The 24,846-nt window shown below is 46.5% G+C and overlaps 1 protein-coding gene across 3 annotated transcripts; it reads right to left on the reverse strand.

Moving 5' to 3' along the window:
- Window positions 1-235: 235 nt before the first annotated feature.
- DUS3L (dihydrouridine synthase 3 like) lies at window positions 236-24,546 on the reverse strand. 3 transcript variants are annotated; one of them, XM_058163723.1, is made up of 14 exons: window positions 24,406-24,432; window positions 22,510-22,573; window positions 19,837-20,128; window positions 16,427-17,008; window positions 15,316-15,357; window positions 11,731-11,883; window positions 10,944-11,060; window positions 8,447-8,512; window positions 6,112-6,222; window positions 5,638-5,734; window positions 3,824-3,899; window positions 2,595-2,783; window positions 498-626; window positions 239-400 (listed from the first exon to the last, which is right to left on the reverse strand). In XM_058163723.1, exons 3-14 carry the CDS (start codon window positions 19,885-19,887, stop codon window positions 328-330), a joined length of 1,686 nt encoding a protein of 561 aa, XP_058019706.1. In that variant the 5' UTR covers window positions 19,888-20,128; window positions 22,510-22,573; window positions 24,406-24,432; the 3' UTR covers window positions 239-327. The 3 variants fall into 3 exon arrangements, with proteins under 3 accessions (XP_058019704.1, XP_058019706.1, XP_058019705.1); XM_058163721.1 differs by lacking the exon at window positions 22,510-22,573 and having other exon boundaries at window positions 236-400; window positions 24,299-24,531; XM_058163722.1 differs by lacking the exon at window positions 22,510-22,573 and having other exon boundaries at window positions 24,406-24,546.
- Window positions 24,547-24,846: the final 300 nt, after the last annotated feature.

The following is a 24,846-nucleotide window of genomic DNA, read 5'->3' on the forward strand; positions in this document are numbered from 1 at the left end:
CTTAACAGCCGTGGAAAGAAAGGTTGCAAAACGGGGCAAAACTCACTTAGCAACCGTCTTACTTAGCAGTGAAAATCTTGTAATCTGTAAATCTGGAATTGGGGTATCTCCCAAGAAGCGGCCAGCCCTTCAAGAGGTGGGCTGAGCCCCCCCACCCACCCAAAAACAGAGGTCCTGGGGACGGGGATAAATCGGGGAAGCAATGAACGTAGCCAGCATTTTTTTGAAAAAAAAAAAAAGGAAAATTTCTTTTAATGATTCAAATAAACAGACAGGTAAGCAGCAGGCGGACGATGTCGGCGCTTCTCCTTCAGGCCCCGCCCCACCTTATTTGTAAGAATTCGCTTTGTGTTTTGGCAGGAAGGAGAAGTTGGCAGGAACGCGGCCCAGCAGCATCTCGCTGGGGAAAAAAAAGAAAGAAAGGAGAAACTTGGATTATTGAGGAATTCAAGAGGTGCGGCAAGGCAAAGCGCGGTGCGGTCTGAGCTCCCTCGTACCTGATCTTAATCCAGTCGTCCACGTTTTGGCTAGCCATCAAGGTCTCTAAGTAGTCTCGGCCCAGGTAGTAAGGGGGTCTTTCGTTGATTCGCTGCGGCAGGCGCTCCAGCAAACCCACGGGGATGTACCTAAGAGGAAAATAAATAGCTGGAAATGAGATGTCCGTGGAGATTTATTTTATTTTATTTTATTTGCATTTATATCCCGCCCTTCTCCAAAGACTCAGGGCGGCTTACACTATGTTAGCAATAGTCTTCATCCTATTTGTATATTTATATACAAAGTCAACTTATTGCCCCCAACAATCTGGGTCTTCATTTTACCTACCTTATAAAGGATGGAAGGCTTGAGTCAACCTTGGGCCTGGTGGGACTAGAACCTGCAGTAATTGCAAGCAGCTGTTAGTAACAGACTGTCTTAGCAGCCTGAGCCACCAGAGGGCCCTATTCTTAGCCATTCAGGTCATGCTTGTCTCAAAGGTGATTTTTCAAGAGGCAACGGGACTTTCTGGTTTTTTTGTTTTTTTTTGAAGATGTTTCGCTTCTCATCCAAGAAGCTTCTTCAGCTCTGGCTGGATGGTGGAGAATGGAAGTCTGTAGACATTCCCAGTCATCCAGGTCGCGGTCGTCCCAAAGGTTCTTTCCCCCCACCATCCAGTCAGAGCTGGAGAAGCTTCTTGGATGAGAAGCGAAACGTCTTTAGAGGAAAAAACAAACAAACAAGAAAGGGGCCTCTGGTGGCTCAGGCTGCTAATGCAGTCTGTTATTAACACAGCTGCCTGCAATTACTGCAAGTTCTAGTCCCACCAGGCCCAAGGTTGACTCAGCCTTCCATCCTTTATAAGGTAGGTAAAATGAGGACCCAGATTGTTGGGGGCAATAAAGTTGACTTTGTATATAATATACAAATGGATGAAGACTATTGCTTAACACATTGTAAGCCGCCCTGAGTCTTCAGAGAAGGGCGGGATATAAATTCAAATAATAATAATAAAAAAGTCCAGTCGCCTTTTGAAAAAGCACCTTTGGGGAAATGGAAGGATTGATCCTCCTTGCACACAGCTGGTCATTTGCATCCTTTTTAGAAGGTCGTTGAGGCCACTCGGAGATTTTGTCTGTGTCCTCAGGGTCACCTTGGAGCTGCTGAAAGGACCGTGTCGTACACCGGAGATAGATTATGTCGTCAGCAGTTTGAAGAAGACTCCACCCACATTTGCACCACTCAGGTGACCCTGAGGACACAGGTAAACCTCCAAGTGGCCTCAATGACTCCCTAAAAGGATGCAAATGACCAGCGGTCTGCAAGGAGTATAAATCCTTCCATTCCCCAACATCCGGTCCGAGCCGAAGAAGCTTCTTGGAAGAGAAGCGAAACGTCTTCAAAGAGAGCAGAAAAACCAGAAAGTCCAGTTGCCTCTTGAAAAAGCACCTCCTAGCCAATTCCAGTTCTGTCGAATCGCTCCAGGTCTAGCTCTCCTGCAAAAGAGCCGCCCTGCCCACCATCCTCTCTGTTGTGCCTCGTCCTCCCTCCTCTCCTCAGCCAGGCCACTCCTGTCTACACCCGGGCCTGCTATCAGACTTGGAGTCTGATAATGAAGATGAACGGCCTGTCATGCCTCCAGCCCCTGGCCCTGGCCCCATGCCCGGACAGGATGTCAGGAATGAACAAACAAACCTCACTCATACGGCGTGTGTTCCTTTGGCTCAGCCATCAGAGGAAGTCAGCCACGGATTGGAATTACTTGGGCCTACTCCTTCTGACCCCTCCCTTTCTCAAACAGCAGAAGACAATTCAAAGTGGGAAGATCCTCGCTTCCGGAGATCTGAGAGGCGACGCCAGCAGAAGGAAGGGAGGGGCAGGCCTGGATAAATGCTGAGTCATGGAGCCACACCCCACAGCCTATATAAAGGACCTGCTTTTGGCATTCCTTGAGTCAAGCAAAGTCTCATCTAGTTTGCTGAAGTCACAATTTGGACTCCTGCCTGCCCTGAGAAACCTCGGAGGAATTTGGCAAAGCTGCAGAGGCTTCGTGGCCACGCTTGATACGGACTTCCTAGACCCGGTCGTCGGAGGGGGGAGGGGGACACGACACTCACCTGCAGAGGAAGGAAAGCCACTCCAGCAAGAACTTCCTGGTCTTCTCCACGCCTTGCGTGTCTGAGCCCCAGTGTTCCAGGCCGTAGTTTGTGTAGTCTTGGAGAATGCCCAGCCTCTCCCTGGAAGAGATGTCCCAGTGCCGCTGTTCTTTGATCTCGGTGAAGATCCAAGGTTTGATGAGCGCTCCCCTGTGACCAAGAACAACAGTCGTGACAGCGTTCAACATCTGTGGAGCGCATCAGAAATGGGAGAGGGTTGAGCTGGGGGACTTGTTTTTTCTGCAGTTCTAATGATCCTCTGAAGTCTGTGTCTGTCTTGTTGGGTTGCAGAACCGAACCAGACAGTTATAGAGGTGCAGATGACAGACTCAATAATTCCTCTGTAGAACTGGATCAGCAGCTCCTTGGGCAGTTTGAGCTTTCTGAGTTGGCGCAGAAAGAACATTCTTTCTTGTGCTTTTTTGATGTGTTGGGTGTCCATTTTAAGTTCTGACATATGATAGAACCTGGAAACTTGGAAGGTTTCTACTGTGGATACAGTGCTGTCTAGTACTGTAAGAGGTGGTAGGATAGGAAGGCTCCTTTAATGCTGTTGTAACTTTAAAAGCCACTAAATGTAGTGTTGTAAGTTGAATTATACATATACATGTGTGTGTGTGTGTGTGTGTATGTAGGTTGATAGATATGGATAGATAAATAGATTAGTATGGATAGATGTAGAAGAGAGAGAGAGATGGAGAGATGGATGATAGGTAGGTAGATAGATATGGATAAATGATTAGTACATGGATATAAATATATAGATACAGACAGAAAGAAAGAAAGAAAGAAAGAAAAGAAAGAGAAAACTTGAAGGTCTCCGTTGTTGATACCATGTTGTCTAGTACTGTAAGAGGTGGTAGGATAGGAGGGCTCCTAATTCTAATTTTCTAATTCTAAATTTGCACAAAGTGATTCCTTACTCCACAAAGAGCAGGGGGTTGGACTAGACGACCTCTAAGGTCCCTTCCAACTCTGTTATTCTAGGAGGAACTCGGCTGTGAGCTGGTATAGCTTCTACAAAGGCTGCAGAGAGCTGTCTTTCCCAGCCCCACATGACGGATATACGTGACGGAGGAGATCAGCTTGTGAATTTCGGATGGAAGCAGAAGAACGGTTCTGAATTCTCCATTAAGCAATGGAAGTTTTTAATTTTTCTATTAGAGGATGGAAGAAGAGAAACTATTTACCGTGCAATCATGATTCCTGAAACTCCGCTCTCCATGGCTCGGTTAGCATCTTCGAAAGAAAAAATATCGCCGTTTCCTGTACCGCAAGGAAAATAAATAAATAAATAAATACATACATACATACATACATACATACATATATATATATATATATCCAAAAAGTTAAAGGAAAAATACATAAATGAAGAGATGTTATGACGGTTGCACTGTCCCGTCATAAATGGGATGCTGCAACCGTCATAAATGTGAGTCAGTTGCCAAGCATCTGAATTTTGATCATATGACCAAGGGGATGTGGCAATGGTTGCAAAAAGTCCATTTTTAGTGTTGTTGTAACTTTAAAAGGCCACCAAATGTAGTTGTAAGTTGAATTATATATATAATAGACTGACACCCACTATGAAGATGTAGCACGACCACGACCACGACCACGAAGCCAAACAACAGCAATGCAGCTCACCAGCTCAAATCCCCCTGCAACTCAGACTAATCTGAGCACAACCAAGCCCCCACCCAAACAGGACACACCCCCAGCCAATCAGAGCACAAAAAAACCCCCATCCAATCAGATCACAGCCAAGCTCCCACCCAATCAGTTCAAACCCCCACTAGCAGTTAAAAAGGAAGAAACAGCTGCAATCACACATTGCTCCCAGAAGCACAAAGCTGAAGCCTGAAGATGACGAATGAGACTTTGTCGAAACGCCGCCAAGACACTTCCAATTTTACGTGGGAGAAAACCGAATAACCAAAGACCTACAAATTATATATATATATATATATATATATATATATATATATATATATATATATATATATATATATATATATATATGTCTTGCTCCCAGAAGCACAAAGCTGAAGCCTGAAGATGACGAATGAGACTTTGTCGAAATGTCGCCAAGACACTTCCAATTTTATGTGGGAAAAAACCCGAATAACCAAAGACCTACAAATATATATATATATATATATATATATATATATACATATATCCCATATATATATATATATATATATATATCCCAGAAGCACGAAGCTGAAGTCTGAAGATGACGAATGAGACTTCGTCGAAACGTCGCCAAGACACTTCCAATTTTACGTGGGAGAAAACCCGAATAACCAAAGACCTATATACAAACACCCGTGAAAACCTCAGAAAACATATATATATATATATATATGTGTGTGTGTGTGTGTGTGTGTGTGTGTGTGTGTGTGTGTGTGTGTTTTCTGAGGTTTTCGCGGGTGTTTGTATGTAGGTCTATGTAGGTATGTAGGGGTGTGTGTGTGTGTAAGTATATATATATATATATATATAAATATATTTATGTGTGGGTGTATATAACATTTATTCATTTACTTATGTTTTTGTTTTAATGTTGTAAGCCTCCCAGAGTCACCTTGCGGCATGACGGACAGCAAACAAATATGATAGATAGGTGATTGATAGACAGATAAGGAGAGAAAGAGAGATACATTAGATCAGGGGTCTCCAACCTTGGCAACTTTAAGCCTTGTGGACTTCAACTCCCAGAATTCCCCAGCTGGCTAGGGTATTCTGGGAGTTGAAGTCCTCCAGGCTTAAAGTTGCCAAGGTTGGAGACCCCTGCATTAGATAGATACATAGATGATAGATAGATGATAGATGGATAGATATAGATGATTGATAGACAGACAGACGGACAGATGTCTTGCTGACTAATTCAAGGGAAGCAAGAAAAGCCATGCTGGAAACAATGCATGTTGAAGTATCCTGGAAGGGCTGACCCAGAAGGACGAGGAAATGCCGGAACTGGCCGCCCGCCACTTACCGAAGAGGGGCATGGGGCTGGCCACCTGGACGCACTCCGCTATGTAGCCCCAGTCTGCCATCTTCGTGTACCTCTGCTCTCTGGATCGGCCGTGGAGCTAACGAGGGGCAGAAAAAAGGCGCAGTTGGCACGGATGAAACAAACTCGGCAAGGCTTGGATGCCTTCAAGCCTGCTCGGCTGGGGAATTCTGGGAGCTGAAGTCCACAAGTCTTAAAAGTTGCCACGCTGGGAGACCCCCTGCTCTAAATAAAAGCAGCAAAGCAGGAAAGAGCTTCCACTTCTCTCTCTCTCCCTGAACCTTTGCTGGAGAAACCCCCAGGAAGAGGAAAGACGGGACAGGAATGCTATCTGCTTCTTCCCCTCTGAGCCCCCCCACTTCCCCCTCTGACAGGATGAGTTAGCACTCAGATTTTCCAAGGCGAGTAACCAGGCCTCCATCCCAACCGGAGTAAGGAAAGCAGAGCATTCTATACCGTCACCAACGAGGCTCCCCATTCTCGGAGGCTGGGGATCAGTTTATGAGCCAGGTTCGTTTTCTCTTGCACGCCCGTCCGGATCTTAACCGTCAGGGGAACATCCAGGACCTGAGAGAGAAAGAGGAGAGAAAAAAAACTGAGGCCATGTGCCATCCCACTCACACCCACCACTCACACGTAACCGTGGGTTGCTGGGTTTATTGATATCTCACAGCCACTCACTCACCCGCATGCAGCACACCAACGTAGCGGTGGGTTTATTAATATTCCCCTGCAGCCCCTTTGCAGAAAACCCAGAACTGTCCCCATGAAGTCCAGGCAAAAGCAGACCGATGCTAGTCTAGACCGCAACGTGCCAGGGAGTCCTCAAGGTGCTTGAAAGTTTCCCAATCCAAATAAACCCACACTAGGCGGAATTAAACCCACAGCACAAGAGGTTTCACGAGGCAAGCAAAGTCCGGAGTTCACAAGGCACGAACCAAAGTCAAGGCACGGGGGCCAATCCAAGGCACGGCTGGAATCGCGACAACCGGAAAACACACAGCTAGGAAAGGAACGCCTTGTTCCCAGTGTCGCTTCCCTCTCTCTCTGCCGTGCCTAAATAGTCAGGTTCTGGGGCAGCCCGTCAGGAAGGGCGAGGGTGCCTCCTCGCGAGCACTCTGGCTGACCTCCTCTGCTCCTGCCTTTTCTCTGCCCTGCGTGTCCTTGGATCGGGTGCAGAAGGCAGTTCCTCCTCATCGCTGCAGCTACCTGCTTTCCCCACCTGAAGCCTTAGAGTGGCCTGGCTGCAGTTGTGCTTGGAGCCACCGACCAACTCCCCTCCTGACGTGCCCAGGACCCACTGGTTCATCCTCTTCCGAACTGGTCTGGGGCACGTTTGTTTGGGAATCCCACGCTTGATAGAATTTGCTTTCTTTGAATCTGCTGGTTTTTTTTAACAAGGCAAGAACCCAAGGATCTGTTCCATAAAGTTGAAATAGACAACAAGATCACGAGGAGAGGAGAGGACGGTTCAAGCTTACAGACCCCATCTAGTTAGACCTGGAAAAACACACAAGCCGGATGGGACAGGGCCTGATCTGTCACACCATTGAGTCCCTGACACCTTTTGTGCATGTTTCCTGAAATGCAGCACAGCAAAAGGAGGTGGGGTGGGGTGGGATGTAATGGAATAGAATAGAACAATAGAGTTGGAAGGGACCATGGACATCTTCTAGAACAACCCCCTGCTCAGGAAGAAAACCGCTTCAGACAAATGGTTATCCAACATCTTCTTAAAAGCTTCCAGTGTTGAAGCATTTACAACTTCTTGAGGGAAGGAATCGGTTAATTATTCTTCCTGTCAGGAAAATTCTCCTTCGTTCTAGATTGGTCCTCTCCTTGATTTGTTTCCATCCATTGCTTCTTGTCCTGCCTTCGGGTACTTTGGAGAATAGCTTGACTCCCTCTTCTTTGGCGCAGTCCCATAGATAGTGGAAAACTCCTATCACATCACCCCTGGTCCTTCTTTTCATCAAACTAGACTTACCCAATTCCTGGAACCGTTCTTTGTATGCAGGGGTGCTATTCAGCAGGTTGTGGAGAACTGGTAGTGGATATTTTGAGTAGTTCGGAGAACAGGCAAATACCACCTCTGGCTGTCCCCAGAGTTGAGTGGGAATGGGGATTTGCAGTATCCTTCCCCTGCCACGCCCACCAAGCCAAGCCATGCCCACAGAACCGGTAGTAAAAAAAATTGAATTCCACCACTGTTCATAGTTTCAGCCTTCAGTCCCCTAATCCTCTTTGCTGCTCTTCTCTGCACTCTTTCTAGAGTCTCAACATCTTTTTTACATCGTGGTGACCAAAATTGAATGCAATATTCCAAGTGTGGCCTTACCAAGGCATTATAAAGTGGTATTAACACTTCACGAGATCTTGATTCTATCCCTCTGTTGATGCAGCCCAGAACTGTGTTGGGTTTTTTGGCAGCTGCTGCACACGGATGGCTCCTATTTAAATAGTCGTCCACTAGGACTCCAAGATCCCTCTCACAGGTACTACCATTGAGCAAGGTACCATCTGTACTGTACCTGTGTACTTGTACATGTTTTTCTTGCCTAAATGTAGAACCTTCCTTTTCTCATCACTTAATTTCATTTTGTTAAAGACAGGAGAGTTTCAATCCATTAGGAAAAGAAACACACACACACACACACACACACACACACACACACACACACACACACACACACACACACACAGAGTTTCAGGCGGTTAGGAAAACCAGACAGGACATGAAATCACTTGAACGCTGCGTGAATCAGCCGGAGAGAATCGGCCGCTGACTTACGGAGTTCATGCCTCGGACGATTTGCTCGAACTTATTGGTTCGGGTCATCAGAGCACATCCGCCACCCTGGGAAGGGAAAGGAGAAGAGGGCGAAGCAGGCGTTCAGAGATCGTTTATTTATTTGATAGGCTGCCTGTATTATTTCTTATCGACCCTTCAAGGCTTTGAATATAATAAGTATTTCCTCATTTGCCCCACAACCACCACCACCACCCTGTGAGGTGAGTTGGACTGAGAGAGTAAGCGAGTGACTGGCTCAAGGTCAGCCAGGTGTCTTTCATGGCTAGGCTGGGATTGCAATTCACCCTCTCCCACTTTCTAATACAGGTAGTCCTCGACTTATGACCACAATTGAGCCCAAAAATTCTCTTGCTAAGCCAGACAGTTGTTAATAGCAATAGCACTAAGCCCTTAGACTTAGATACCGCTTCACAGGGCTTTTACAGCCCTCTCTAAGCAGTTTACAGAGTCAGCCTCTTGCTCCTTCCTTCCTTAGAACCTTTCACCGCGAACTTAAAACCTATTTATTTCGTATGGCTGGACTGGCCTGATTTTAAATTTTAAATTTAAATTTTATTTGAACTTTGATGGGTTTTAAATTTCTGTAATTTTATGGGGTGTAATGTTATTTTAAATTTTCTGGCAAATTTGAATCAGTTTTTTAAGGGTTGTTTTAATTATGGTGTATGTTTCTGTTTGTATTTTATTTGCCTGTTCACCGCCCTGAGTCCTTCGGGAGAAGGGCGGTATACAAATTAAATTATTATTATTATTATTATTATTATTATTATTATTATTATTATTATTATTATTATTATTATTATTATTATTATTATTATTATTCTTCCTTCCTTCCCTCCTTCCCACTTAGCTCTTAGACTTATATACCACTTAACAGTGCTTTTACAGCCCCCTCTAAGCAGTTTACAGACTCAGCCTATTGCTCTCAACAAACTGGGTCCTCCTTTTACCGACCTCGGAAGGATGGAAGGCTGAGTCAGCCCTTAGCCGGTCAGGATCGAATTCCTGGCAGTGGGCAGAGCCAGCTTCCCATTCTGCATTCTAACCACTGCACTCACTGTTAAGTGATTTTTGCCCCATTTTATGACCTTTCTTGCCACAGTTGTTAAGCGAACCACCGCAGTTGTTAGCAATATGGTTAAGTGACTTTGGCTCCCCCCCCCCGCTGACTTTATTTATTTATTTATTTATTTATTTATTTATTTATTTAATTTTTATACCGCCCTTCTCCCGAAGGACTCAGGGCGGTGTACAGGCAAAAGTAAAAACAACACAATATACAAATTAAAATACCATTTAAAAACTTATTAAATTAGCCTGAAATTAAAATTTTCCATACTAAAAACCCCATTTAAAATTAATAAAATTTCCCCTTAAAACTAATTTAAGCCAGCCCACATGGATAAAAGATGTGTTTTAGTTCATGACGAAATGTCCGGAGGTCAGGTATTTGGCGTAAACCGGGGAAGCTCATTCCAGAGTGTGGGTGCCCCACAGAAGGCCCTTCCTGGGGCCGCCAGCCGGCATTGTTTGGCGGACGGCACCCTGAGAAGTCCCTCTCTATGGGAGCGTACAGGTCGGTGGGAGGCATGTGGTAGCAGCAGGCGGTCCCGTAAGTACCCAGGTCCTGACTTTGCTGGTCAGAAGGACCTGTGACCCTGGGGGGGAGGGGGGGACAGGAAAAGCCAATAGTATATAAACTGCAAGAAAACCACCAAGCTCAGAGAGCAGCAAGGACCCCAAAGTCCTCCCTCCCCTTCTCCTCCCCTTCCTCTTTCTCCCCTTCAATAATCCACCCTCCTTCGAGCACTGATGATATTCCCTAGTCGGGTCATGATACGTCTGCCAAAAAAGCCACCAAGGTCAGAGGGCACCAAGAACCCCACAGTTTTAACCCCGAGATACAAATATTTTCCTCTTTTGGTGGTACAGTATGCCTACAGCAGGGGTCTCCAACCTTGGCAACTTTAAGCCTTGGCGGACTTCAACTCCCAGAATCCCCCAGCCAGCAAAGCTGGCTGGGGGAATTCTGGGAGTTGAAGTCCGCCAGGCTTAAAGTTGCCAAGGTTGGAGACCCCTGACCTATAGTATTCCGGTTTGGAAATGGCCACACACCCTTCTCCTTGGCAGCTGTTTTATCATTCCTCTCAAGGTCTGGTTTCAAGATACGGAGTTACAGCGGCATAAAACCATTATCCCCCTTGGCCTTACGTCCCTCCCTCAACCTACACAGAAGCACAGGCACATGGGCTTCCTTTCGCATAGATAGCTCCTACTTTACTAATTTCCATTCTATTTCCCGAGCGCGTCAAGAGATGGAGAAGCCCAAATTTGAAAGGGGATTAATCCTCTTCGATGTCTACCCACTGCTGGGCTGGTTCTCCTAAGCCGCCTAAGGCATCGGAGCGCAAGCTACCCTTTATTACTCTCAGCCAATGAAAGGCAGCCGTACATCGGCCCAAAAATGACCGCTTACCTTGTTATAGACCAGGTCAATCGGGCATCCCACGTTGATATCCACAAAATCCACCTCAATGGTTTGGTTCAGGAGCTCGGCGCATTTAGTCATGGTGTCTGGAAAGGCTCCTTCCAGCTGCAAACGGGAGATGCCAAAAGTTAGCAAGGCGCCAGGGAGCCCCGAAACAGAATAACCGAGTTGGAAGGGACCTCGGAGATCTTCTAGTCCAACCCCCCCTGCTCAAGCAGGAGACCCTGCACCAGTGGTGGCAAACTTTTTACTCACCGAGTGCCGAACAGGTATGTGCTTCGCACGCTTTGCGTGCACGCATGCTGTCCGCACTAATGTGTGGCTCCTCCCCCATGCGCTGCATGCACAATCACACCATCTGCGCAGGTTTTGCACAGCTCCCCGTTCAATGCGCAGGTGTGTGGGTTTTGTGCACGCAATGCACGTGTGCAAACACCGTCTATGCATATGCGCGCTGCATGCAAGTACCTGAGTGTACATGCGCAAATGCGCGCACATGCCCGAACACCCGCTGGGGTGTGCGCGCGTGCGCAGCTACAGGTGAGTTGGGCGACAGCTCGCGTGCCCGGAAAGATGGCTCTGCGTGTCGCTTCAGGCACCCGAACTAGACAGACCCAATTCCTGCAACTGTCTCCAAGGGAAACCTCCATTTCTGCTGCTCTCCCTTTTCCAGGGTTAAGGTGTCTTCTGCCAGAAGCAGGTCGAGCTTCAACCTGAGCCAATGCTCTCTCGGCCCCCGGGACCCTCCTGTTCCCATTCTGCACCAGGAAGCTACCTGAACCCCGAAGAGATCCTCGGTCTCGTGGCGCTTCAGCAATGCCCATTCGGAAGACTGTCCCTGAAGGAGGTTGGTGCACACCGCCATCTCTCCGCAGGTGACGTCCGCCCCGTAGCCTTTGCATATCCGACGGAAGGGAAGGTTGCCACACTGGAACGGCAGGGCAGAGGGAGGTTAATGTAAGCCAGGAGGGATTCACATCATGGCTATCAATACAGCTGAGAACTCTTTAGGAAAAGAGACTTCATGGTCTCTCCCGAGACAAAAAAGACTCTCTCCTATGAAGATAAGCGGGAGGGAGGGACTTAAATATGGTTTCATTCATTAGGATGGATTTTTAATATATATATATATATATATATTTATATATATATATATATATATATATATATATATATATTTGTTTTCTGAGGTTTTCACGGGTGTTTGTATATAGGTCTTTGGTTGTTCGGGTTTTCTCCGTGTAAAATTGGAAGTGTCTTGGCGGCGTTTCGGCGAAGTCTCATTCGTCATCTTCAGGCTTCAACCGTGCTTCTGGGAGCAATGTGTGATCGCAGCTGTTTCTTCCTTTTAACTGCTAGTGGGGTTTGAACTGATTGGGTGGGAGCTTGGCTGTGCTCTGATTGGATGGGGTTTTCTGTGCTCTGATTGGCTGGGGTGTGTCCTGTGTTGGTGGGGGCTTGGTTGTGCTCAGTCTAATCTGTGCTGCAGGGGATTTGAGCTGGTGAGCTGCACTGCTGCTGTTTGGCCTGTTGTGGTGGTGCTACATCTTCATAGTGGGTGTCAGTCTGCTGCATGTATGGATTGGAGGGGTTTGAAATGGCTAATGTTGCAGCTGCGGTCTGGCTTCTGGTCCTTGGTCGTGCTTCCTGATCAGTGTGGGTTTGGGTGTGCTTCTGGGTGGATGTGCGGTGGTGACATCCTGTGTGGACCTCGTGAGTGTGGGTCTGGTGTCATTCCTCGTGTTAGGGACTCGTTTGTCAATAAGGGCAGGTTTCCAAATGGCTGGTAGGCGGGAGGTATCATCTCGTTTGTTCATGCTGTGTGGGCGTTTTCTATCTCAATGGCTTCTCTGATTATTCTGTTGTTAAAGTGTTCAGTTTTGGCGATAGTTCTGGTCTTTTTAAAGTCAATATCATGTCCTGTGACTTTAAAGTGTTGGACCAGGGAAGAAGTTAGTTCCTCTTTTTTGACTGAGTTCTTGTGTTCTTCAATCGTGCACTTATTCTTCTGTTGGTTTGTCCAATGTATGTGGTGGGGCAGGCGGTGCATGGGATTTCATATACTCCTTGATTTTCTAACTCAATTTTGTCTTTGGGGTTTCTTAGGATGGTGGATATTTTTTGGTTTGTGCAGAATGCTGTCTTGATGTTATGTTTGTGGAGGATCTTGCTGATTCTGTCTGTGGTGCCTTTTATATATGGGAGGAGGGCTGTGCCATTTTCTTGCTCTCTGTCTTGGGTTTTAGTGGGGGGTTCTTTTTGGATTAGTTTGGTAATCTTATTTCTCTGGAATCCATTGGATGTTAGTACGTTTGTGAGAGTGTGTAGTTCGGTTTTTAGGTGTTGTTCGTCAGCTAAGCATTTTGTTCTAGAGATGAGTGTCTTGGCTACGGAGTTGATCTGTGCTGGGTGGTGGTGTGAGAGTGCATGCAGATAGCGGTTTGTGTGTGTTTTCTTCTGGTAGATGGTGTGTCCTAGGGAGCCATTGGGTTTCTTGTAGACTAAGACATCTAGGAAGGGAAGTTGGTTGTTAACTTCTGTTTCCAAGTTAACAACCAACTTCCCTTCCTAGATGTCTTAGTCTACAAGAAACCCAATGGCTCCCTAGGACACACCATCTACCAGAAGAAAACACACACAAACCGCTATCTGCATGCACTCTCACACCACCACCCAGCACAGATCAACTCCGTAGCCAAGACACTCATCTCTAGAACAAAATGCTTAGCTGACGAACAACACCTAAAAACCGAACTACACACTCTCACAAACGTACTAACATCCAATGGATTCCAGAGAAATAAAATTACCAAACTAATCCAAAAAGAACCCCCCACTAAAACCCAAGACAGAGAGCAAGAAAATGGCACAGCCCTCCTCCCATATATAAAAGGCACCACAGACAGAATCAGCAAGATCCTCCACAAACATAACATCAAGACAACATTCTGCACAAACCAAAAATATCCACCATCCTAAGAAACCCCAAAGACAAAATTGAGTTAGAAAATCAAGGAGTATATGAAATCCCATGCACCGCCTGCCCCACCACATACATTGGACAAACCAACAGAAGAATAAATGCGCATTGAAGAACACAAGAACTCATTCAAAAGAGGAACCAACTTCTTCCCTGGTCCAACACTTTAAAGTCACAGGACACGATATTGACTTTAAAAGACCAGAACTATCGCCAAAACTGAACACTTTAACAACAGAATAATCAGAGAAGCCATGAGATAAACGCCCACACAGCATGAACAAACGAGATGATACCTCCGCCTACCAGCCATTTGGAAACCTGCCCTTATTGACAAACGTGTCCCTAACACGAGGAATGACACCAGACCCACACTCACGAGGTCCACACAGGATGTCACCACCACACATCCACCCAGAAAGCACACCCAAACCCACACTGATCAGGAAGCACGACCAAGGACCAGAAGCCAGACCGCAGCTGCAACATTAGCCACTTCAAACCCCTCCAATCCATACATGCAGCAGACTGACACCCACTATGAAGATGTAGCACCACCACGAACACGAAGCCAAACAGCAGCAGTGCAGCTCACCAGCTCAAATCCCCTGCAGCACAGATTAGACTGAGCACAACCAAGCCCCACCAACACAGGACACACCCCAGCCAATCAGAGCACAGAAAAACCCCATCCAATCAGAGCACAGCCAAGCTCCCACCCAATCAGTTCAAACCCCACTAGCAGTTAAAAGGAAGAAATAGCTGCGATCACACATTGCTCCCAGAAGCACGAAGCTGAAGCCTGAAGATGACGAATGAGACTTCACGAAACGTCACCAAGACACTTCCAATCTTACACGGGAGAAAACCCGAACAACCAAAGACCTATATATATATATATATATATATATATATATATATATATATATATATATATATATTTATATATTAATATCTCAAACCATAACAATTAATGAGACACAAACCCTGCCGACCACAAGGTCACAGATAAGACAGCAAATTGTGACAGTGGACAGGCTAACATCATCCCTTACAGATAAGCAGGCCAGGAGGGAGGAAACAGTAGGAATTAAGCCTCCATCAACCAGCATGATGACAGCAACAACACAGATAATTACAAGTGGGAGACGGCTGGAAGGGCCTATTTCAGGCGCAATGGCCAAATTGATTAATGGCATATAAAGGCAGAGATCTCTGCAATGGTAGTTTAATACTCTGACGAAGTCAGCAGATGGCTGACGAAAGCTTAGTAGAATAAAATTTTAATTATTTCAGTTCCGGAGCTGGTAGAATGTCTGTTTTTTGTTTTACAAATATACCTGGAACTCGTATTTTTAGAATAGAAGGAGGCCTCCTTACCGTGGTCAGAGGAGCCAAATAGAGCTTGCCGTGCAGATCCAGCTGGAAGAGAGACACAGGAAAAGAGAAACGGGGGAAGACTAAATTGCGCATTGTGGAGAATCTGCTTCCTACTCAACAAAGCCCAGTAGTCAAAAACGCTGCCATTTGTTATGGGGGAGAGGTGTGTGTGTGTGTGTGTCTGTGTCTGTGTGTTGAACCATGCAAAACTCAGCAGCCCCTGGAGGGTAGCCCTCACCTGAAAGGAGATGCCAGCTAGAGGAAGGGGCAGCAGCTGGGGCGACTCTTTGGCTCCCTTTCTTTTCTTTTCTTTGTGCAAAGTCTAAACTTAATTTGCAAAAAGTGGGGAGACTTTCTATGAGGGAAGTGGACAGTTTCTAAATTAGATGGATGGCGAGAGAGAGAGAGAGAGAGGTGAGACATAAACAGAGATAGATGATAAAAGTTAATTAATATAGAGAGATAATAGAGATAAAGCTAGACAGACAAGAGGTAACAGAGACAGACAGATCTATCATCTTGTCTATCTTTTATCCATGATCTAATAGAGATGAGACAGATAAGTTAGACAACAGATAGATGAGACAGATAGACAGACATAGACGATAAAAGTTAAATAACAGATAATAGAGATGATAGGGACAGAGAGATAAAGTTAGATAATAAATGATGGAGACAGGCTGGTAGATAGATCTCTACCATCTTATCTTTTATCTGTCATCTGTTAGCTAGCTCAGGGGTCTCCAACCTTGGAACCTTAAGCCTGGAGGACTTCAACTCCCAGAATACCCCAGCCAGGAAAGCTGGCTGGGGAATTCTGAGAGTTGAAGTCCTCCAGGCTTAAAGTTGCCAAGGTTGGAGACCCCTGAGCTAGATAATAGAGAGGTAAGACAGATAGAAGATAGATAAGTGAGACAATAGATGAGATGACATATAGGCCCATAGATAAAAGTTAGATAATAGATGATAGAGAGGTGATATAGACAGACAGAGAAATAGAACAGATAAATGAGAGATAGGAAATACATGGATTGGCTAAATAAAATAGTAGATGGACCGACAGATCCCTCGCCTGCTTTCAGCCTAGCTCACGGCCCCTTCCTGGGCATACCTTGGGTTTCTCAGACGGCCTCAGTTTCACCGTGTCTTCATCCGTCACCGCGCCCACTCTTTTCAGAGCCGGTTCTGCTGGAGGAATCGGACTCTTGGCGGTTTCCGAAGCAGAACCTATTCCTTCCGATGGGTTAGAACCGTTTGGTGCCTCCAACCTGGCCGCTCCAGGCTCCTTTGTTCCTTGAGAAGCAGAGCAGTCCGAGGCCCCCGTCTCCGCCACCTCAGCCTGGCTGCCAGGCCTTCTGGCCGGGTGGGTCTTGCCCAGGGACCGGAGGTACTCGCCCGATCTGGCAAAGGTCATTTTTTTCTTGCGCAGCTGCTGCTGGACGTCCTTACTGAGGCCGTTTCTCACCGCCAGCCTCCCTTCCCACTTCTTCAGGAGGTCGGCGTTCACCAGGTTCTTGTAGCCCTCTCCCAGGTGAGCTCCTGCGAATCGGCAGGTGGCCCCGTACGTGCACCGGCCGAAGGTCTCGAAGAGCAGGCAGCGGCCCCCGAGGTCTGGGGGCTTGGCGGCCATGTACTCCTTAAGGTCGTGCAGGAAACGGCAGCTGGAGCCGTAGAAGCATTTTTCCAGACGTTCCTTTGGCGAGAGAAAGACAAGTGATGGGGAAAACTGGCAGAAACTAGGGTTTTCCCCCCCCACTAAAATTAAAAAAATAGAATTTTATAGTCCCAAAGGTGCTTTTTCAGGAGACAACTGGAGTTTTCTTGTTTCGCTTCTCATCCAAGAAGCTTCTTCAGTTCTGACAGGATACTGGGGAAGGGAAGGATTTATACTCCTTGCAGACAAAGCTGGTCATTTGCATCCTGTTAGAGGGTCATCGAGGCCACTTGGAGGTCTGCAACCTTAAACACTCAAAGAGCCATTTGGACCGGTTTCCCACAGAAAAGAAAACACCGGGAGCCACAAGACCTGGGTGGGCATGGCCAACTCGATGTCACTCACTTCTACTAGTCACATGACCCCTCCCTAGCCACGCCTACCCAGCTGGTCATTAGGGCAGAGAACCGGTTGTTAAAAAACACCGGGAACCACAAAATCCTTTTGACATCTCTCTCCCTCTCTCCCCCCTTCTCTGTATCTCTCTGTCTCTGCAACAAGTTACGTGGCAGCTTTCCAAGCGAGATAACGTTTTATGTTGATAAATATGATTTTATGTGGATAAACATGATTTATCAACATCAAACGCCAAACTCGATTGCAGAAAATATGACTTCAGCAACAGAGTGGTCAATGCCTGGAATGGTTTCATCCCAAACCCTCAAAATTTTAACGTTAAGATTGTCTACTGTTGACCTCACCCCATTCCTAAGAGGTCTGTAAGGGGCGTGCATAAGCGCACCACTGTGCCTACCGTTCCTGTCCTAATGTTCCCTTTATTTTTTATTTTTTTTTATTAATTTTTTTATTGCTTTTTTATAACATTACAAACAAGAAAGAAAATACATTTATTCCACCCTTGTGCTATACATAAAAAAGGAAGATTTGGGTCTTCGGATATGTCCTCATGATTGCCAAAATCCACGTTTTCAAGGTACAGGTACCGAGGCGTCCAATTTTCCAAGCGCATAGTCCACGAATGGTTTCCAAATCTTCCAGAAAATATCTTCTTTATACACACCACTTCTAATTTTTTTGTTTTTGTTTACATTTATACCCCGCCCTTCTCCGAAGACTCAGGGCGGCTTACAATGTATAAGGCAATAGTCTCATTCTATTTGTATACTTTTTACAAAGTCAACTTATTGCCCCCCCAACAATCTGGGTCCTCATTTTACCTACCTTATAAAGGGTGGAAGGCTGAGTCAACCTTGGGCCGGGCTCGAACCTGCAGTAATTGCAGGCTCTGTGTTCTAATAACAGGCTTCTCTATTGCCTGAGCTATCCCGGCCCTTTTAATACCACATGTCATTTTATCATTTAAAGCTAATGTTCCCTTTAATTGTATTCATTTTATGTATTCAATTCATGCTTATACATATATATATATATTACCTAATATGTACTCGACAAATAAATAAATAAAATAAATAAATAAATAAATATATTCTTCTGAAAGACTGTTTGTCCGGCCTTGCTGACTGCGAATGAAAGGAATTCACAGTCGTGTAACTAAAAGGGGTTTTGCCGGGACCAAGACTCTGCTTCCGGCTTTTTAAGGGGGCCCAGGTCCCCTAACATCTGAATTTTGATCACATGGGGATGCTGCAATAGTCATAAGTGTGAAAAATGATCACAAGTCATTTTTCAGCTTCTTCTAATTTTGAACGATCAATAAATGGATGGTTGTTAAGTCGAGGACTATAGAGAATATTTGTGACTGGTTGTTAGGCGAGGACTACCTCTATCTAGCCATTATGGAACATATGCACCAAGACAAATTCCTTGTGTGTCCAATCACATTTGGCCAATAAAAATTCTGTTCTGTTCTGTTCTATTCTTATTCTAATTCTAATTCTATTCTATTCTATTCTAAAAAAAAAAAATTGCTACCAACCTGCCTTCCATTGAGGACCTGTATACTGCACGAATCAAGAAGAGGGCCGTGAAAATATTTACAGACCCCTCACATCCTGGACATAAACTGTTTCAACTCCTACCCTCAAAACGACGCTATAGAGCACTGCACACCAGAACAACTAGACACAAGAACAGTTTTTTCCCGAAGGCCATCACTCTGCTAAACAAATAATTCCATCAACACTGTCAGACTATTTACTGAATCTGCACTACTATTAATCTTCTCATCATTCCCATCACCAATCTCTTTCCGCTTATGACTGTATGACTGTAACTTTGTTGCTGGCAAGCCTTATGATTTATATTGATATATTGACCATCAATTGTGTTGTAAATGTTGTACCTTGATGAAGGTATCTTTTCTTTTATGTACACTGAGAGCATATGCACCAAGACAAATTCCTTGTGTGTCCAATCACACTTGGCCAATAAAAATTCTATTCTATTCTATTCTCTTCTCTTCTCTTCTCTTCTCTTCCATTCCCATTCCATTCCCTATTCTATTCTATTCTTCTTGAGTCCAATATTCTATTCTATTCTATTCTATTCTATTCTATTCTATTCTATTCTATTCTATTCTATTCTAAATTCTAATTCTATTCCCATTCCATTTCCATTTCCATTTCCATTTCCTATTCTATTCTATTCTATTCTATTCTATTCTATTCTATTCTATTCTATTCTATTCTATTCTATTCTATTCTATTCTATTCTATTCTATTCTATTCTACTCTACTCTACTCTACTCTACTCTATTAAAACCGAACCCCTTGGTCTGTTTTGAAGTCACCCAAGGAACGCGAATGCTAAGCCAGTGGCAGAAACGCTTTTTTCAAGGCCTGGCAAGTGGAGTCGTCTAGCAGGCGTGTGCCACGCGTCGACTTTACCTGAACCACGGAGGGGCACAAGCGCTGCTTCTCGTAGTGAGTCGGCTTCATGCAATGGCGGTTCTTGTTCTGCCCTCGCAGCCTCTTCCGTCCCGGAGGCTCTTGGGCGCTCGCAACGGCAACTTCCGCAGGCTTCCCTTCTCCGGCCCCATCAAGTTCCACCTTCTGCAGCTTGGCGGGAGGCTCCCCTCGCTCGGCGGCCTGCAGGTCGTTCTTGGCTCCATCTGGATCTTTCCTCGGCTTCTCTTCCTTCTCAAGGTGGGCGTGGAAGTCCTCTTTTGAGCAGCGGTATCTCAAGGGAGAAAAGTTGCAAGCCCTCCGTTAATTGGAGTTTCTTTAAAGAAATGTCTTTTGCCAGTTTGTATCCCATACAGACACGCCACCCCCCCAACCCCCCAAATCTATTTATCAGGCGGGCAATTCCCAAGGATTTTTAAAATTTTATTTTTAAGGTTTGCGCGGAACTGCTTTTTCGAAAGGCAACTGGACTTCGTTTTTTCCTTGTAGATGTTTCACTTCTCATCCAAGAAGCTTCTTTAAGCTTTGAAGATGGAACTGAAAAAGCTTCTTGAATGAGAAGCGAAATTTTGCCCGCCATAAAAAAAAGACGTTCAGGCTTTGGAAAACGTGCAGAGAACAACTAAGACGATTCAAGGCCTGGAGACAAAAAAAACATGAAGGTTTGCAGGATTTGGGTTTGGCTAGTCTGGAGAAATGGAGGATGAGAGGGGGACACGATAGCAGTGTACTTGAGGGGCTGCCCCAAAGAAGAGGGGGTCGATTTATTCTCCAAAGCACCAGAAGGCAGGACAAGAAACAATGGGTGGAACCAGTGGTGGGCTCCAAATTTTTTAACAACCGGTTCTCTGCCCCAGTGACTGGCTGGGTGTGGGGGGAATGTCATGTGACTTAGTGGGCATGGGCAACTCTACGTCACTTGTGTGGGTGGTACCTGTATGGGACGGGCAGGGTTGGGGAGGGAATCCAGGGGTCTCTGGTGGCGGGTGGGAGGGGAGGAAAGAAAGATCGAACTTGTTTGTTTGTGTATGAGAGAGACTGCATCAAGGTAGACTGGGAAAGATGGCTGCGAGAGGAAGAGAAGTTGAGTAAGCTGGACCCAGACACTTCCTGGGTTCCCTCTGCCCACTTCTTGGCATAGGATCGCCCAGCAGTTGAGACGAAGAAGGAGAAGGGAGCAGCGGCAGCCGCTAGCATTGAAGGAAGAATGCCAGACAGAAATGCTCCCCCTTCTCCCTCCCTGTTGCTGGGCGATCCCGTGAGAAGAAGGGGGCTAGTAGCAGAGGGGGGAAGAGTTTGAGGTTGCTGCTTCTGGGAAGTGGGGGCCCAGGACACGTCTCACCCGGCTTCTCTTCCTCTCGCAGCCAGATTTTTTGGGGGGCTGTTTTTTGGGTGGGAAACAGCCCGAAAAACAGGCCAAAAAACCAGGCAGGGCCAGCCAGTAGTCCGATTTGTCAATTCTTTGAACCGGTTCGGGTGAACTGGTCCAAAACGGCAGCAGCCCACCTCTGGATGGAACTAACCAAAGAGAGAAGCAACCTGGAATTAAGAAGAAATAACGGTGAAGACAATTAGCCAGTGGAACAGCTTGCCACCAGAAATTGTGGGCGCTCCATCACTGGGTTTTTTTTTTAAGATACTAGATAGTCACTTGTCTGAAATGGTAGAGGTTCTCCTGTTTGTGCAGGGGGCTGGACTAGAAGACCTCCAAGGTCGCTTCCCGCTCTATTCTAGTTAACGTTTTCAAGGAAAAAAAACAAAGTCCAGTTGCCTTTTGAAAAAGCACCTTTGGAACCACCAGGACCTGGATGACTTGAGAATCTCCATAAATGTTTGTATGTGGCCTTCAACGTTCACTCACCCGACTAAACCATGCAAGTCAATCTATTTCTCTCGGCCGTTACTTGAAACAAATCAGTGTAGTTATTGATTTTATAGGATTGCACTTTTTTTTAAGCATAAGCTGCACAGGGTAGCCTGAGGGCAGGCAGCCTGTAAACTGTTTAAAAGAAGATATAATTACAGTAATTGATATGCCAGTCACTGGCCGATTGGGACTCTGGGCTACTAACGGATTAAATCCTACACACGGTTGAGAAGTTAACAGAACAAGAATGCTATGGAAAGGAATGGAATAGAGCAGGAAGGGACCTTGGAGGTCTTCTAGTCCAGCCCCCTGCTCGATACCATTTCAGACAGATGGCTGTCCAGTCTCTTCTTAAAAACCTCCAGTGATGGAGCCCCTACAACTTCTGGTGGCAAGCTGTTCCACTGGTTAATTGTTCTGACTGTCAGGAAGTTTCTCCTTAGTTCTAGGTTGCTTCTCTCTTTGATTAGTTTCCATCCATTGCTTCTTTATTCTGCCCTCAGGTGCTTTGAATAATAGATTGACACACACCCCTCTTGTTTGGGGCAGCCCCTCAAATACTGGAATAATAGATTGACACAGCCACAGACACATATCTGGGGCAGCCCCTCAAATATTAGTCCTTCTTTTCATTAAACTAGACATAACCCAATTCCAGCAACCGTTCTTTATATGTTAAACACAAGTAATATTCCAAATGGCTGTTCTGTCTGCCCCTTTTGTCATAAATTTTGAGTGAACTCCTGTCTCTCAGGTGTTCCCCACCTCCTTCATGTCACCTTGCTTACTTCTGTGCCGGAGAGCTGAATACAGTCCTCAGTGTACAACCATTCGTTTAGCGGCCGTTCGGAGCTACCACAGCACAGGAAAAAAAAAAGTCACTTATCACTCATCCAAGAAGCTTCTTCAGCTTTTTTCCTCGGGTTTCTTGGGGGCGAGAAAAGTGTACCCCACCATCTCACAAATCCTACCTAGCAGGACAGGTAGTCCTTGACTTATGACCATAACTCCCATTGCTTACGACCATTTATTTAGAGACCAACGTTCCAACGGCAGTGAAAAAAATGACTCATGACTGTTTTTGCCCTTACGACCGTTGTAACATCCCCAGGATCACGTGATCAAAGTCTGGACCCTTGGCCACTGACTCGTATTTATGACGGTCTCCGTGTCCCAGGCGGGGGGTCACGTGATCCCCTTTGGCGACCTTCTTGACCAGTGAAGTCCAGGGGGAAGGCACTTAACAACCTCAGCGATTCACTTAAAAACCGTGATCCCAAAATAGATGTCGCAGAATGGGGCAGCACTCAGTGAACAACTGGCCCGCTTAGCAAATGGAAAGTTGGGGCTACGTTGCGGCCGCAACTTGAGGACTACCTGTATATCTGGCCGAAGCCGATGGGAAAACTTAAAATTACACTTCTGTATCATTTAGCAAGCTTTCCCTTCCTTCGATGCTTCGTCCCAGCATCTTTGGGGCATCCCCTTACAATCCCCTTACTCCAGGCTTGGCGGGCTGTTTTATTTAGATTATTGCCCCGTTTAGATGCCTCTTTGGGGTTCCGAGGGGGGAAGTCACCCTTTTAGGTCCGAGTAGCCTAAAAGCCTCAGCCATTGAGAGAATCATATAGAGTGGGAAGGGACCTTAAGAGGTCTTCTATCCAAACCCCACCCCATCCACACTCATGGTAAGGGGCCTTAAGGGTCTTAGTCCAATCCACCCTGCTCATGGTAAGGGGCCTTAAGAGGTCCTCTAGTCCAACCACACAAACACACACCCGCTCACGGGAAGGGGCCTTAAGAGGTCCTCTAGTCCAACCACACAAACACACCCCCACACACGAGAAGGGACCTTAAGAGGTCCTCTAGTCCAACCACACAAACACACCCCCACACACACCCGCTCACGGGAAGGGGCCTTAAGAGGTCGTCTAGTCCAACCACACAAACACACCCCCACACACCCCCGCTCACGAGAAGGGACCTTAAGAGGTCTTCTAGTCCAACCACACAAACACACACACACCCGCTCATGGGAAGGGGCCTTAAGAGGTCTTCTAGTCCAACCACACAAACACACACACACCCGCTCATGGGAAGGGGCCTTAAGAGGTCCTCTAGTCCAACCACACAAACACACACACACCCGCTCATGGGAAGGGGCCTTAAGAGGTCTTCTAGTCCAACCACACAAGCACACACACACACACACCCGCTCATGAGAAGGGGCCTTAAGAGGTCTTCTAGTCCAACCACACAAACACACACACACACACTCATGGGAAGGGGCCTTAAGAGGTCCTCTAGTCCAACTACACACCCCACCCACTCATGGGAAGGGGCCTTAAGAGGTCTTCTAGTCCAACCACACAAACACACACACACACACACACACCCGCTCATGAGAAGGGACCTTAAGAGGTCCTCTAGTCCAACCTGCCCTGCTCATGGAGGCAGTTCCATAGGGATTTGGTAAAGAGGGGGAGGGGGCTTTCTTGACCCGACCCACCCCACTCCCAAGAGTTTGCCCGGCGGCGGCTGCCCTCCTCCTGCAGGTCGTAACTCCGAGGAACTCACAAGGAGGGCTCCCAGAGCTGCAAAAGGAAGCGGGGGAAAGGCTGAGCCTCCAAAGGCCTCGGCCCGGTCGGAGAGGTAGGCCAAAGCCCCGGGGCTCTCGTACTCACTGGGCTCGGATGGGGGCCACTCCGGCTGCTTCCATGGCTGGCCTGACTTCCCGACCTACCCGGAAGCGCTGCAGCTCCTAGTGTGGAGCCTAGAGCGACCCGCCTGATCATCAGAGCGCCGTTCTAGGAATTGGCCTCCACAGATATCGGTGACCGCAGAAGGCGCTTCCGAGGCTGGAAAAGCGCGGGAAGGCGCTTCCCCTCCCCTCTACCCTCCTCAGCGCGGGAAAACACACGTTTCTTCAGTAACTAAATTTAATTCATTTAATTAACATCTATTTAGCCATAGAAGAAGAAAAGGGAGTCAATATTTTCTCCGTAGGAATAAATCTCTCTCTCGCCTTCGTCCCCTCAGCTCCCGCCGCCCGCCCTTTGCGCCGGGATTGATTCCGTTTTCAGCCAATGAGGGGGGACAAGGAGCCGCCGGATGTGAGCTCCGTG

Source organism: Ahaetulla prasina, chromosome 1 (assembly GCF_028640845.1).
Source record: "Ahaetulla prasina isolate Xishuangbanna chromosome 1, ASM2864084v1, whole genome shotgun sequence".
Classification (NCBI taxonomy): Eukaryota; Metazoa; Chordata; class Lepidosauria; order Squamata; family Colubridae; genus Ahaetulla; species Ahaetulla prasina.